The sequence below is a fragment of the Colobus angolensis genome, unplaced genomic scaffold (genome assembly GCF_000951035.1).
Source record: "Colobus angolensis palliatus isolate OR3802 unplaced genomic scaffold, Cang.pa_1.0 Scaffold143, whole genome shotgun sequence".
Taxonomy (NCBI): Eukaryota; Metazoa; Chordata; class Mammalia; order Primates; family Cercopithecidae; genus Colobus; species Colobus angolensis.
In genome coordinates, this window is record NW_012114522.1 from 3,549,881 (window position 1) to 3,566,244 (window position 16,364).

Genomic DNA, 16,364 nt, shown 5'->3' on the forward strand with positions numbered 1-16,364 from the left:
GGAGAGCAACCGCAGCTCACTCAGGAGGACCTGCACATTTCACAGGGGAGGAGATCGAGCCTCTGGAGACTGAGCTGCCAGCAGTCATGGGGCCATGCACAGCCAGAGCTGACCACTCTGTCTGACTGGCAGGTCTGTGCCCTTGGCACACCACAGCAGCCCTGGCAATGACAGAGGCTGGACCTGCTGATCAGCCCCTGCTGTGGGGGGTCCCGCCTCTGCCCACACCCCACCCCACACCTTCACAGGGGTGGACTGTCGCCCTCTGGTAGACTGTCCTCCAGAGACGGAGACACGGAGCCTCTCCACAAGGAGGGAGGAAAGGGAGGTGGAAACCAGCCTTACCCTGGACACCGGGTGGTCCTTGCTGCATACCCAACCCCCATTGGTCAGACTGGTCTGGGAGGGCCTGGTCTGGGAGGACATGCCCACGGGGTCCATTTCCGAATTCCCATTGCCTGGCGTAAGCTCTGGCACTAAATAGGTCCTTAATTAGGAAACTGAGGCTCAGAGACTTGTCAGATAAATAAATGGCCTCCTTTGGGGAAATGAACAATGCCCAGGCTGGCCACGGGGAAAGGGCAGTGTTAGGAGTGGGGAGCGAGAGGGTGAGCCAGGCAGATGAGGCCTTTATTCAAAGGGCAGTGGGGAGCCATGGAAGGTTTCAGGGAAGGCCACCAGATGAGGTTTTCATTTTAGAAGAGTCCTTCTGGCTACTGGGTGGATGGGGTCAAGATGAAGACAGGAAACCCAGAGAGGAGGCAGCTGTAGGCTCGCGGGTAAGAGGTGACCATGGCCAGGCCAGGACGGAGGTAGGGGAGGTGGGTGGAGGGGGACTGCTGGCTCTGCCAACTGTGACCCCAGCACCCAGCTCTGGGAATTATGGCCAGAGACAAAGCAGCTTAGAGTCTGACCCCTGCCCTGGAGCAGACAGGCCTGGGAAGGGGGCTCATGGACACGCTGATGTGATGGGACCTGAGAGGTGTTCTTGTCACCAGGCCAGTTTGGCCCCCATCGCCCGCCTGCCGGCTGGGGTCTAAAAAGCTGGCTGCAGCCCCAGCAGAGAGGACAGGGCCTGTGGGACCCCAGGTGCTGGGAGCACAGAAGCCAGTCCAGGCCATCTGGCCCGGCTCAGACTCAAGCTATCGGTCTGCATCAATGTCAGGCTTCCATGCCCCCCATCCTGGGATGGGAACACCACATCACAGTTTGCAGAGCCCTACGGCAGGGGTGGCTCTTATTGCCATTTTGCAAATGGGAAAACTGAGACTCAGAGGTAAAATGACTCTCCGACTCACACAAGCAGGACAGGAGACAGTCGAACCAGGTTCCCCAGCAGCAATTCACCGCATCTCAAACCCTTCACCACATCTCAAACCCTTTCCCTCTCTCTGCCATTGATTAATCTTTCCTTCAGTGCCCACATAGTTCTGTGATTTGCTTTGGGTACACAGTAGCAATAATTATAGCAACAATTTCTAGCAGTTTCTTGGTGCCAGACTCTTCTGTCTTTGTTGTCTCATTGAGTCTTCACCACCAATCCCTAATATGAAACCCATTTTAGAGATTAGGAAACTGAGGCCCAGAGACTGTTTATAACTGGCTGAGAATCAGGCAGCCCCACTGAGGTGCTTTACCAGTCACCCCTTTACCAGTGGTTCTCAAACCTTGGCACATCACAGGAGAACCTGTCAGAATGCAGATTCCAGGCCCCAGCCATTCTAGTCCTGTCCGTCTGAGCAGAGCCTTGGGAATCTTCGTCTTTAGTAGAGAAGCCCAGGTGACAGGGTGGGGCTTTCTGGAGCCTGTGTTGCAAGAAAGAAGGCAGGAAGCATGTGATCTTCTCTCGGTCTCCCTCACCTTGACCCTGTCCCAAGGCCAGCTGCTGGCCTTGCCTCCGGCTGCCTGTTCACCTTTGAAGGCCCACGGGGGTCCAATGGAGGGTTGGTCGTACTGAAGTCAGAATGGGTGTCATCCTGGCTCCGAGCACAGTCCAGCCTGGCTAGAGTCAAACCCAGCAGCTTGACTGGATCCTCCTGACCACAGACAAATCCACAGCTACCCCATCCACCCTCCCACAAGCCCATCTGCCTCTGTGCCAGCCAGGCTGGCAGACACTCCATCGGGCGGGCCCTGCCTGGCCTGGCCAGGGAGAAACTGGCAGCCGCAGCCCCTGGCCTCGCCGATCCCTGTCCCTTGTGCACTGCCCATGGGAGGGGCAGTAGCATTCTATGCTGGCTCTGGCTCCTGCAGTAGCAGAGCTGGGTGCAGACACAGGCTGGGGGCCGGGGACATGAGGGCATTCGTAGGCTCATGACTCCCTTCTCACTCTCTTCTGGAGACTGGGTTTCTGCTGGAAGAGAAAGGGACCAGTCTTAAAAGACACCGTGATTAAAATGGAATTATTATTTCGGCCTCGAAAAAGAATGATGTACTGATCTGTGTCACAACATGGATGAACCTTGAAAACATTCTGCTAAGTGAAGGAAGCCAGGCAGACCCCAAAGGCCCTGTGCTGTATGATTCTATTTATGTAAAGTATCCACAGCAGGCAAAATCCATAGAGACAGGAAGTAGATCAGTGATTTCCGGGGGCTGGGGAGAGGAGGGGATAGGGAATGGCTGCCGACGGATGTGGAGTTTCTGTTTTGGGTGGTGGGAATGTTCTGGGTTTCTTTTTGGGGAGGTGGGAATGTTCTGGCATTAGACTGTGGTGATGGTTGTAGAACTCTGTGAATCTGTTAGAATCCAATCAAGTGTACACTTTATAGTGGTGAATTTCATGTTATGTATATCGTGTCTCAACTTTAGAAATGCTAAAACAGAAAAGACGAAATCATCGTGATGCAACGCCTCTACTCATAGACCTGGAGGGAGGCCCCGAGAGAGAAGCCATATAAGGCAGATGAGGGGTGGGGTGAAGGAGAGGTTCCTGTCAGCCCCTGCCTGCCCAGCGAGGGTCTGCTTCCTCTGGCACTTACTTAACAAGCCTGAGAGTCACCCATGTGTGAGACATGGACTGGGCACAGAAGGGTCTACGCCCACCCCTGAAAAAGCTCATCCATTCTAGAAAGACAGAAGGATGGGGTGGTCATTGAACCTAAGTCAGATCGTGGCTTCCCAGCTCACACAGAATAAAATCCCCAGGCCTCTCCCGGCCTGCTGGGTGCAGGGTCCCGGCCCGGCCCACCTCTCTGAGCTATGTCCTGCTCCATCCCTCTCACATGCACACTAACCTCCTTGCTGGCCTGCAACAGATCAAACTCACCCTACCTCAGGGCCTTTGCTCGTGCTGGTCACCTGATATCTGTGAGGCTCCCTCTCTCACATCCTTCAGGTCTCTGCTCAAATACATCTCCTCCAGGAAGCCTTCCCTGGCCTCCCCAGCTAAAACAGCCCCTCCCACCTCTCCCATCCCATTTACCATGCTGTAATTTTCATCTTAGCCCTTATATCTCCCTCCAAGAGTTATTTATAGACATGAAAATTTGCTTATTGGCTGTCTCTCCCATTAGAGAGTGGGCTTTCTCTGGGGAGTGTGCGCTGCTGAATTTCCAGTGTATGCAACAGTGCTGATGGGACAGTAGGTGCTCAGTTAATGCTTTTTAATTAAATTTTCTATTGTGGTAGAATATACATGACATAGAATTTACCATGCGAACCGTTTTTAAACGTGCAATTCAGTGTCATGAAGTATATTCACATTGCTGTGCACCTGTCACCACCATCCATTTCCAGGACTTTCTCATCATCCCAGAGACTCTGTACCCGATAAACAAGAACTCGCCGTTCATTAATATTCTTTTGAATGAATAATTGAATGACTAAGTGTATTTCCTGCGTGTCAGTCACATGCTAGATGATGCGCCAGTAAACCTGGCCTCTCGGGGGGTGTGTGTTCCCACGTCTGTCTCGCAGATGGACAGATCGACTCAGAGAGGTGAAGCGCTTTGCCCAAGGTCACACAGCTGGTCAGGGTGGGATTCAGACGTGGGTCTTTCCCCCTTTCCACACAGTGGCAGTCCCAGGGGATCACTGCATGCGAAGGGCATAGCCATGGCAGCTCCAGGTCTCTGGCCCCACCCAGGGCTTCCCCTGCTGCCCCTCCCCGCAAGGGGTCACTGTGTCGGTCACACGTTCCTGGTGCCCTCGGCTCTGGCAGGCTGACCACCGGTCACAGGCATGTCTTGGGACCATACTTGGAGGCTTCAGCATCCCGTTTGACCTGGCGCTCTTGGGGTGGAGGCTGGGATCATGGAATCCTTTTTCCATGGCCTTTAAGACAAATCAATACTGTGCCCAGTTTAAATATTTACATAACTCATCATCCGCCAGGTCTGCTGTTACGGTGTGCTTTTCTTTTTATAAACCAAGCTCATGGGAGGTGATATTAAGTCCAGGACTTGCCTGGCATGGCCCAGCGGGTGTGCAGAGGATTCAGTGTGGCAATAAGGGTGAGTTCCTTGCACAGTGCCGACCATCGGGCTCGTCTCAGCCTCCTCCTTCATCTGCTCGTGTCCTCTACACAACGGGGGAGGAAGGGGAGGTCCAGAGAGGGGAGGTGGCTTGCCTAGGGTCACAGCCACAATGAGGTAGAACAGGGACTGTCCCCAAGGTGTGTGTGAGGGTGGGACCCAGGGTCCTGCCAGATGCCAGGGTGGCAGAGCCCTGACGGGCAGATCCTGGGGTCCTGGGTGTCCAGGTTACATGAGTGGGCAGGTGGCAGCTGGCACCCACCCCACACAGACACTCCCTGACACCCCCCAAAAATGCTCCCACCAGCCCCTTCACATTCTCCTCCAGCCAAGTGATCAAAGCACAACTCAGAGCCCATCTGCCCTGGCCACACCGTCCCCACTCTCCCACCCAACCTCTGACCACAGGCCTCGGAGCTGCCCCACCTCTACCAAGCTCAGGCTGCAGGAGGAAACCTCTCACCAGGCCCGCTGGAAGGTGGGATGGTGATGAAATGTGGGGATTCTTCAGCGAGAGAGGAATTCAGTAATCAGGTGATCACGGTTCCCGGGTGGTAGCTGGCCAGGAGGTGAGTGCAGAGGGCTGACGGGCAGGCCTGGCCTGTGACCTCGGTGGCCCTGCGACTCTCAGGCCCGTCTCACAAAATCCCATCAGGAATATTCCGTTCCCTGGCCTGGGATGAGGTCCTGGTCTTTCTGATCACCCTTGGAGAGCCCAGCAGGCTTCCGTCTCTCACTCAGCAGTGATGTCCAGTCCCAGAAACAGTCTGATTCTGCTCAGACTTGGCGCTTCCCCTGCCTGCTCCCGCCGCCCGGCATGCTCCCTGCTGGAGGGCGACATGGGGAAGGAGCTGGCTGCAGCCCCTTTCAGGCAGCTCTCTTTGGCTAGGAAGGGAGCCTGGGGACGGGCCGCCTTCTACCTGCTGGTGGCTGTGCCCACTCTGGGTGCGCTTGGCAGGTGATTACAGCTGCTCATACTTGTCATGAGTCCTTCACGGGGCAGTGTGGAAGTTTCCTGTAGAGTCATCTCCTGCAGAGTCCTTACCTAGGGAGCCCCTGCTGTATGTCCTGTGGCCAGCAGCATCCTGTGGCTTTGCTCAATCCCCCAGGCACAGCCTGCCTCTGCTGTGTTCTCCATGCCCCTCCGGGCAGCCAGCACTCAGGACCTAAGGTGGTCCCAAGCCAGCTCTCCCCTGTCCCCTGGAAGTATGTGGAGGTAAAAGCTGCATCCCTGGCAGAATCAGACCCCAAACTCCAGACCCTTTTGCTGTGAGTCTCAGGCTAAGGTCTCCCACCTGCAGGAAACATTTTGGGCCTTTTGAGACTTTCTTTCACAGACGTGGGTGGGGCCTGTGCTCAGCCCCTGCTTTCTCCTTCACCAACTCCTCAGCCCCCCACCTCTGACCCCATAAATGCCACGAGGAGAACCCGGCCTGGGAGGCAAGTTCAAGGACTCAGGAGACAGCCTACTGGAATCCAATCTTTCCCCTGCCCTTACTAACTGAGCAGCTGTTGGCAAGTTGTCTTCTCTGTGCCTCAGTTTCTTGGTCTGCACAATGGGGATGATAACAGCACACAACAACTTCTTGGAGTTATTAAAAAGATTCAGTAATAGGTGTAAAGTGCCAAAGCTGGGGCGCGGCTCCCAGGAAGTGCCCAGAGGTTTACTATTATAACCAAAGGCGCGACGCCACCCCGCTAGACCTGGACTCTGTGGGGTCGGGGCTCCCCATTTTCTTATCCCAGTGTCAGCCCGCTGCTGGGTAAATCCTCTCCCCAAGCCCATGGTCAGTCGTTGATGACTGCAGGAGCCCCTTCCTCTCCCTGACGTTTCCCTTCAGCAGCAGGCGGACCCCTCCTTCCTTGCCCACCTCCATCCTCGCCCACCTCCATCCTTAGCAGCCCTGATACCTCTGACAATGCTAATTAAATGCAACAACCTCATCAGAAGGCTTAAGCTGGGCTTGCCTAAGGCCCCCTCTCTGCCCTGAGCCCTGATGGATCATTAGTGGTGTCAGCAGCACTTACGGTGATGGACGAGGGGAGCAAGTCTCCTGACATGCTGGGGAGGAAGTCCCTCACGAGCATCTTCATCTATCTGCAGGCCTCGACCAGAGTTTCCAGGGAACGTCCTAGTCCACAGAATCATATGAATTTCACATTTACCCTAGGAGAACCATGGCCAGGCAGGGATGACAATTCCCATTGTATCCATGAGGCAGTCAGGGCTCAGAGAGGGTGAGTGATTTGGGTGAGGGCACACAGCTCGTAAGTTGTGGGGCTGGGACTGGATTACCGCAGCCTTGATGAAAGCTGCAGGGGGCATCTGTAAGATCCAAGCGTGAAGTCTCCCCCAGGAGGCACATGGAGAAGAAAGCCAGCAAGTGCCACTGGCTTGGGGGTAGCCCAGTTCTCAGGGGCTGGAGCCCGCACACTCTCATTTCAGCTCTGTGTCAGTTTCCTAGGGAAGCTGTGACAAAGTGCTACAAACTGGGTGGCTTAAAACAACCGAAATTTGCTCTCTCACAGTTCTGGAGGCCAGAAGTCTGCAATCGTGATGCTGGCACGGCTGAGCTCTCTCTGACAGCTCCGGGGAGGACTCTGTTCCAGGCATCCCCACCGGTTTCTAGTGGTAGCCGGCAATCCTTGGCATTTCCGGGCATTGGGAGGCACGGCTCAGCCTCCCAAAATGCTGGGATTATAGTTGTGAGCCACCATGCCTGGCCTGCCCTTGATTCTTGATGCGTCCCTTCAGCCTCTGCCTCTGTCTCCCCATGGCCTCCTCCCTGTATCTGTGTGTGCTGTGTCTTCACATGGCCTTCTTATCAGGATCCCAGCCCTTAGATCTAGGGCTCACCATAATCCAGTATGACCACACCTTAACTTGATCATCTGCAAAGACTCTATTTCCAAATAAGTTCGCATTTATAGGTACCAGGGGTTAGGATTTTAACATAGATACCAGGGGTTAGTAGTTCAACCCACGATACCATCTTTGCCCATCTCTGGCTCTGGCATGCAGGGACCTGTTACTGGGCGGGTCACTAGGGACACCACCTCTCACCTCTCCGGGCACCCACTGGTAGGCCCGTGCTGTGCCCAGCACCAGGGGGCTGGCTGAGGCCTCCTTGTCCGGCGGTCCTTGTGCATCTCTCCCTTTGGGGGTTGCCCTAGAGCTGTCCAGGAAGGGAGGGGGCACCTCAGGGAGGAAGGACAGCATGAATTTCCATGGGCTTCTTGTCACCCACATAGAGTGACTTGGAACACTGCTCCCAGTGGCTGATCTGGGGCCCCGAGTTTGAGGCTGTAGTCAGTGGCAGCTCCAGGCCCTGCAGTGTGGGGGCAGGGACGGCCAAAAAGAGCACATGGCAAAGACCCTGCCACTTAGGGGACTGTGGGCAAGTTTGACCAAGTTTCCTTGTCTGTAAGTAGAGAGTGATAATTGGTCGATGGGATTGTTCTGAGATGAAAATGCCGGTCCTTGGGAAAGCTTCAGCTGAAATGTCTATTTATTTTGCCCTTCACTCTTTTTTTTTTTTTTTTTTTTTTTTTTTTTTTTTTGTTTGAGACACAGTTTCACTGCTGTCACCCAGGCTGGAGTGCAATGGTACAATCTTGGCTCACGGCAGCCTTCACCTCTCAGGTTCAAGCAATTCTCCTGCCTCAGCCTCCCAAGTAGCTGGGATTACAGGCACCTGCCACCATGCCCGGCTAATTTTTTTTGTATTTTTAGTAGAGACGGGATTTCATCATGTTGGCCAGGCTGGTCTTGAACTCCTGACCTCAGATGATCCGCCCGGCTTGGACTCCCAAAGTGCTGGGATTACAGGTGTGAGCCACCGTGCCCAGCCTGCCCTTCATTCTTGATGAATATTTCGACTGAATTAAGAATTCTGGGTTTCCAGGTTTTAAAGTTTTCTTACAGCACATTAAAAGAGTCTTCTGGGGCCATTATTTCTGCTGACAAGTCAGCAGTCTCTGAGTCCCGGTGTCTCTGGATGTAATATGTTGTTTTTATTCTAGCTGCTTTAACATTTTCTCATTATTTCAGTTCCCAGTAGTTTGCAGTTTGACCAGGATGTATCTTGGTGTAATTTTCCTTGTATTTATCCTGCTTGGAGTTAGTTAAGCTTCTTAAGTTTGTAAATTGATGTCTTTTACCAAATTGAGGAATTTTTCTGTCATTATTTCTTCATCTCTTCTTTTTAGTATATTCTCTCTCCCCTCCCTCTACAAATCCAGTCACATGTGTGTTGAACCTTTTGATATTATCCAACAGGTCTTTGAGGGTCTTTTTCTTTAAAAAAAATTTTTTTCTCCCTATTTTTCAGATTAGGTAATTTCTGTTGAGATCATCTTCAAGTTCACTACCTCTTCTATTTTCTCAGACTTTCTGTTAAGCAATTTCTGTTTAGCTGTGATTTTTTTCTGTCTCAGGCATGGTATTTTTAAGTTACAGATTTTCATTTAGTTCTTTTTTAAGTTGTTTATATTTCTTTACTGAGATTTATTTTCTTTTCATTAAGTATGAGCCAATTTTCTTGACATCTTTTAACACAGTTATTAGTGACTTTAAAAGTCTCTAGTTGCTAATCGCAGTAGCCAGCGCATTTCAGGTGAGTTTCCACTGACTGGCTGTTATATTAAATATGGCTGATTTTCCTATTTCTTTGTATATCTTCATATAATTTTGGATGATATCCTGGGTCTTGTGAATGATAGCATAAGAGCAACTCTAGATTTTTGTTCCTTCTCCCCAAAGAGCATTTTTGTTTTGCTTTGTATTTGCAAGCAGTTAACTTGGCTGAAAGCAACTGTAAGCCACCTGCAGTGGTGAGTGGTGGGCAGTGGCAGGAGCCTCTGTTCACTGCTTTTAGCCCTGGCTGGGCTGCAGCTGCAGGAAGTCTGTCCTGTGTGTGTGTGGTTTGGGGTCAGCCCGAGATGTGGGCAGAGTTTATCTGTGCCATTTGGGGATCCGTCTTGGTGGCTCTCTTCATTTCAGGATTTACTCCTGCACTTTTCCAGCTGCTGCGAGTGTCTCAGACTCTGTTTTCTGCTCTGTCAAGCCAGTGAGACTGGCTTTCCGTCTGAGTTCCGGCAGCCCTATGACACAGGCTGGGACTTGTCCTCAGTCTGAAAACCGTGAAACCAGGAAAGCTCACGCCGGCTGTTCCTCCCAATTGCTGACCGCCTGTAGCGTCCGCTGAGGCCTTGCCCTCTGATGCCTTCAGAGAGCGTCGTTTTATTGTTGATTTGTCAAGGGTTTATAGTCTATAGTTATATTGTGAGATAATTGCCGCACCAGGGCTACTAGGCTATTACCAGAAGCATTTAGAGCAGGGCCTGGCGGACAGTAAGCACTTAAGAAATGTGGGTTAATGTGGTCAACCACAATGTGGCGCTGTTTCCTCTGGTCAAGGCTGGAGACAACGTGGAGACAGACAGCACCATGCAGGAGGTGTCAGTACCCTGTGAAGGGCACACAATAGCCTTAACACTGCAGTTGTAGGTCAGGCGCGGTGGCTCACACCTGTAATCCCAGCACTTCGGGAGGCTGAGGCGGGCAGATCACTTGAGGTCAGGAGTTTGAGACCAGCCCTGACCAACATGGTGAAACCCCATCTCTACTAAAAATACAAAAATTAGCCGGGTATGGTGGCAGGTGTCTGTAATCCCAGCTACTTGGGAGGCTGAGGCACTTGAACCCAGGAGGTGGAGGTTGTAGTGGACCAAGATTCCGCCACTGTACTCCAGCCTGGGTGACTCTGGAGTGACTCTGGGAGAATCTGTCTCAAAAAAATAAATGAATAAAATAGAAGACTGCAGTTGTAGGAGAGACCACTTAACTTGGGGAGGCAGGGGAAAGGGGACTGTCCAGGAAGGCTTCCTAAATGAATAAAATAGAAGACTGCAGTTGTAGGAGAGACCACTTAACTTGGGGAGGCAGGGGAAAGGGGACTGTCCAGGAAGGCTTCCTGGAGGAGGTGGTATTGGAGCTGGAAATGTGTCAGATAATCCAAGATGAGAAGATGGACTTTCTTCACAGAGATGGCTGCCAAAACAATGAATTTTACGGCCTTACTGATGAGAATTTCTGGCATTCAAGGGAGGCAACTTTTCTTAAGGCAAATCCTGAAGACATTTACCTGTAAAAATGAGTAGATGTTAAACATCCACTAGCTCCTTCATGGGCCGGAGGAAGCGATGCCCTGGCCTGGGCAAGAGGGGGTCTGAGGTCTGGTGGTAGTTCTGTAGATGTTTGCAGGGGGCAACTGGTGGGACTGGTAGGCGGGACCATCCACAGTGAGGTTGGGGCCCAGATCCATCGCCACATTGCAGAGCTTGTGGTTGTCAATTCTGTGGCAGCCAAGAGCACAGGTGACCAGGAGCTTTAGCTTCTGTCCTATACATTTTGGTGATTCATTCCCGGAGTCCTTGTCTTCTCTTCCTCCCTCACCCTCTTACCTCCTTGTCTCACTTGAACCTCTAATCCTGGGAAGGCTCCACCATAAGCACACTACAGATAATGAAACCAAGGCTCAGAGAAGTTGTGTGGCTTACCCAAGACCACACAGCTGAGACTGGAGCCAAGACTCCAAACAGCACTTCTGTCTGCAAAGAGCTCATGGCGTCGTCTCTCGTGGAGGGAACCTCTATCTCCTCTGCTGCCAAATGGAAATCACAGTAGTGACTCCTGCAGGGGCTGGCGTGAGGTTAAAGGAGGTGGCAGATATGAAAATGACAAATAAATTGTAAATTGCCCACAGACATTAGTGTGTGTTGCTTGGCAACCACCCAGCATTTGTGGACCGCATTTGCTTTGGATAGCAATAGTTCTATTGGCATTTTAATTTAATAGCATGGTTATGTTCCCATCATAAAAATAATATACACTATGTGTATGCCCACCCTCATCAAATTATATACGTTATGTATGTGTAGTTTTTTGTACATTGGTTGTACCTCAATATAGCTATTTTAAAACGATGTAACTTCATTACAGAAAATCTAGAACACATGGACAAGCTGAAAGAGGAGGAAATATTATTTCATTCCAGCTACCCTAAAGCTACCTCTGTTCACATTTTGGGGAATTCTCTTGCAGCTTTTTCCCCCCTACACAGTTTCTTTCCTTATTTCACATAGTTATGATCATTGATGTAGATCATTACTAGCATTTTATGCTCAATTTTATGTCCCATTCCTTCCCCCTCAGGGGGTTTTAATATGAAATAGCAAGAACGAGTGCCCCATGGGGACCCTAGCCAGCACAGCTGGGGTCAGCACACCTGACCCTGTTCCTGACTCCATGCCCGGTGGGCGTTTCCATGTTCCCACAGAGCTGCTTTTCTTGTCTTGTCTTTTTAAGTTTAATGACATGTGCATCTGTCTTAATGGATGGAGGGATATATCCAGCCCGTCATCCCACTTCTAACCAACCTCTCTCACTGTTTTCTGTTGCCTCAAAGCTGGCATTGACTCATGGCTCAGAAGGCCAGTGCAGGCCAGGAGCTGTCCTAAAAGGCCTGGACTGGAAAAAGAAAAGGCATTTCTTGGATAGATATCTCTGGCGTGGCTACTGCGTACAGGCACCATTTGAAGCCGTGAATTAAGCCTGAGACTCCTGTCCTCGTGGAGTTGACGTTCTGGCCAGGAAGACAGCCAACCGATGATAAAAGCCTTTATAGAAGGAAAAACATCAGATTAGGTTGGGGCAGGGATGGTCAGGGTGTCCTGGATGAGGGCGCTGGGGTGCAGACAGCAATTTCAGCAAGGTGGTCCAAGCTGTGCTCACCAGGAAGGCAGCAGTCGGGCAGAACTGGAAGAACAGGAAGGAGCTGTGCTGGTGCCCACAGGAAAGCCACTACAGGCCAAGGGAGCAGCTCTTGGGACAGAAGGTGGCCAGGACTTTTGGGAAAGGGCAAGCAGCCTGGCATTTGGAGGGGAATAAGCAGGTGAAGAGCAGTAGATGAGGCTGGGGAAGGGGAGGAGGTACCTTCTGCTGAGTTAAAAACACGAGACCCCGTGCATACAACAGTAAACATTTTCATCATCTTGCATCTGCAATTCTGTGGTCTGGGCTTGGCTGGGCTTGCCCAGTTCTGTGGGTCAGCGGGGCCCTGCTGGAGGCAGGCTTGGCCAGGGGTAGGGGGGCTTCTGCTGCACCCGCTCTTCCTCCCCCACCTCAGGGACCAGTCGGCCAGCCTGCGCAGGTCCTGCTCCTGGCACTGCCAGAGGCGCGGATGGCAACCCCCCCAGTACCTAAGCCCCTTTGCATCTCTGTTTGCGGCTTGTCGAATTGCCATTCTGCAGGCCAAAGCAAAACACAGGGACAAGCCCAGAATCAAGGTGGGGGGCAGAGAACAGGTTACCTGGCCCACGGTGGGAGGGGTGAAGATTTGGCTCCGGCTGTGGCCCACCTGGGCCGCGGGGGTGGGTGCTGCTTTCAGAACACTCAGTGCGTTTCTCTGAGTATACAATGGGAGCTGCTGGAGGGTTTTGAGCAGGGGAGTGCCAGGATCAGTCCTGGGTGTTACCCGCCTCTCTCCTGCCAGTCTGTTGAGGCTACGTCATAGCCAGGCCAGGGAGAAAGCTGTGGCAGTCATCCAGTGAGAGGTGGGAGAGCGGCTGGCAGCCTGATATGCTGTGAAGGCTGAGCAGGCAGGATTGGATGTAGGGTGTGTGTGTGTGTGTGTGTGTGTGTGTGTGTGTGTGTGTGTGTGTGTGTGTGTGTGAGAGAGAGAGAGAGAGAGAGAGAGAGCGTGCGCAACTCCAAGACTTGGGCCCGAGCAAGTGAACGAGAGAGCTGTCATCACCTGAGACTGGGGAAGCTGCAGAGGGTGAGGTCGAGGAGAGATCAGAATTCAGTTACGGGGATACATGAAGGGTTTTGAGGAGAGGGACACAGGGATGTCCTGGCTCAGGAGTTCGGCCATCAGGTTGGCTGCCATAAGGAGAACAGAGGCTAGGACAGAGAGCCCTGTGGAGCATCCTCTCTGTGGCTGCAGGGAGCAGTGGTCAGATCTGTGGCTTGTTTGAAAGTAGATCCATTTTGCTAAAGGTGGTAGCAGAGATTTTGGAGCCTACAGAGTCCAGGCCAGGAGAGCAAAGAACGACAGAGGTCCCATTCACAGCAGTGGGCTATCTGGGGCTCCTACTAGCTATTGCTGCTTGGGCCTATGGGGATGGTGTTCTAGAACTTTCCATCTTCCAAGACATACTGGAAATGTGGATTTTTATAGGAAATCTTCTACTTTTCAAATATTAGGAATGACTTCAAATGAAAAGTCAGAATCATCTTGGGGCTGCAGGCAAACTTGGTGGTGGAGCAGGCCTCAGGCTTCAGGCCGGTGAGCTGTCACCCAGCGGGGGTTCCTCTTCTAGGCCAGGGCCCTGTCCTCCCCTGCTCTCCCCCACTCCCAGGGCTGGCCACCCAGAATGTGCAGGCCACTCATCTCTGTGACTCTTAGAACCTGAGAATGTTGGTGACGGAAGGGGTGTTCCCCTAGTTCCCACATGCAAAACGTGGGGCCTGGAGATGGGGCTGTCATTTTTCTCCAAACACTTGCCCATCCAGGAAGGCCAGCCCTGGGCATTGAAGACTCCAGGTATGGGGGTGACTCCGTAAGGAAAGGTTCTTGAGCGACCTGAAGAAACACGGTTGGGATGAAGTGCAAGGAGGGTTAGGGCAGGCAGGGCTGAGCTCCGCTTCTGTGAGCACAGATTTGAGAGCGATCCCGGAGGCCTGCCTGGAGGTGGGGCCACAGAGCAGGAGTCTGAAGGAGAGGGGGTAATTCACCTCCATCCTACTGTGTGGGAAGCCTCGAGTGGGCCCCTAGCAGAGGGTTGCCTTGCTTGTCTACGGAGATATTGGGAAGGGCTTCCCTGACCCAGGTTGCTGGAACACGCGGGCCTGGGTGGCAGGGGTGGGGGTTGGGGGTTCAAGACAGGAGGAAGAGGCCACATCCAGGTGGTTTCAGATACTACCATGAGTGTCCAGTTACTATAAAGTCTGCCAGCCACTGTGGTCGCCCCAGGCCTGTGCCAAGTCCTGAGATCTCTGCCCTGCAGCCAGTGTAGTGGGAAGAAGAGGGCAGGAGGGGACAGGTTAGTGGCCCTTCGCCAATGCTCCTTCTCCCTCGGGCTCCCTGCTGCCTCCTGCCCAGGGCTGTGGGGCTTCTGGGAGCGGGGAGCTCGCTATTTCTGTGGTACTGTTGAGCACCCGGGAGAGGCGGGCTCTGACAGCCACCCCTTCCTGTCTTGCTGTTTCCCTCCCAGCTGACATCATCTCTACCGTTGAGTTCAACCACACGGGAGAGCTGCTGGCCACAGGTGACAAGGGCGGCCGGGTCGTCATCTTCCAGCGGGAACCAGAGGTGCGAAGCCCTGGGTCTGGTGGGAGGTGGGAGGAGTGGGGAGCAGAGTCAGGTGGGAGGTGGGCATGGTGGGAGGCGGACAAGGATAAGGGGGATAAGAGGTGGTGTGGCGAGAGGTGGTAGGGGACTATACTCCAACCCAAAGGAGGGCTTTTAACTGACAGGAGGTGTGGGGCGCCCTGCCTGGATCGCATCTCCCAGGGGCATGGATTCCAGGGGTGGGAATGGGATGCTCTGGAATGCCGAAGGGGGAGTGGCGGGCGGTGGTGGGGGGAGTGCACCTGGTGGGCTGGCAAAGCCGGGATCTGAGCCCCCTGCCCTCAGCCGATGTTTGCGGAGAGCTCCCTGCGTCCCACGCTCTGTCCTAGACCCCGGACGAATGGTCAGGATGCGGCACAGCCAGCTGCTGCCCCAGCTCGTGCCTTCAGTGAAACCTTCCTCTGCCTGGGTGACCTGCGTTGTCCTGGCCAGACTGGGGAGCGGGAGGACTCACTCTCGCCCAGCTGTCACAGCCCTCAGGCTGGGCTAGGTGGTTTTTGCTCAGGCCGGGGCCCTTGTCCTCACCCCTGTCCTCACCCCCACCCCCGGAGGCTTGTTGTCTAGCAGAACTCTCGGTAAGACAACAGTGGCCTGGACAACCTGCCCAGGACCACGTTTCTGGAACACTGAAAGAGCCTCGGGACGAAAGCCCATTTACTGAGAACACTTGCAAAGTATTCTGGAGTTGCTTCTCGTTTACTCTGCGCTGCTCACCTCCGAGGGTCAGATCCACACTCCTGTGACAGATGCGGAAACTCACAGAAGCCACCCAGCTAGCAAACAGCAGACCAGGGATGGAAGCCCGGCCGCCCGACGCCAGGACAGTGGCCAGCAACATCACACACCACCCAGCCTCAGAGAGGGGCGTCCCCCCCAGCAAACATGGACTGTGCCTGGAATTAGCTGCAGAAGACATCCAGGAAACCAAGGAGGAGGGAGGAGGAGATGGAGCAGGAGAGGAGGGGGAGGGGAGGAGGAGAAGAGGAGGTGGAGAAGGGGAGGTAGGAGGGAGGGGAGGAAGCGGGGGCGAAAAGAGGACCTGCAGAATCATCTCTCCCTCCATTCACTCCTGAGCATGGCCCATGGGCTGAGGCTCCCTGAATCTGACTTCATCTTGGTGGCTTACATAACCCTCCTCACGGTGACCCTATGGGTGCAGTGCAGTGCGGCTATTCCCCTCATTTTACAGATGAGAAGCCCGGAGTGCAGAGGGTTAAAATAGTTTACAGGGGGCACATCCTAGCTGCAAATCAGTTCCTCAAACACAGCACTCTGCCAGCACCTGTGGGCTTCACCAGCTGCATCAGGTGTCCCACCAGGCACTGCGAAGCTCAGCCTTCTTTTTGCCAAGCTGCAGAGAGATTCGATTGGTTGGTGAGATTTTCTCCATTTTGAATTTTTCTCCATTAGTGTTTTCTTCCTTCTGGTCCTACTGACCTTTGTCATAACGAGTGCTCATGGGAAGTGAAGTGAA

General features: G+C 53.2%; 1 protein-coding gene across 4 annotated transcripts in view; it reads left to right on the forward strand.

The window, feature by feature from the left end:
- The window catches only part of PPP2R2C (protein phosphatase 2, regulatory subunit B, gamma), a 251,874-nt gene that overhangs the window by 174,699 nt on the left and 60,811 nt on the right, over positions 1–16,364 (forward strand). For 3 of the 4 annotated variants that reach the window (XM_011935418.1, XM_011935416.1, XM_011935419.1), the window contains one exon: positions 14,754–14,851. In XM_011935418.1, the coding sequence (XP_011790808.1) occupies positions 14,754–14,851 (98 nt within the window). Of the gene's footprint in view, positions 1–13,980; positions 14,084–14,753; positions 14,852–16,364 lie in introns of those variants that run through there. The other variant, XM_011935417.1, reaches the window with a different exon arrangement.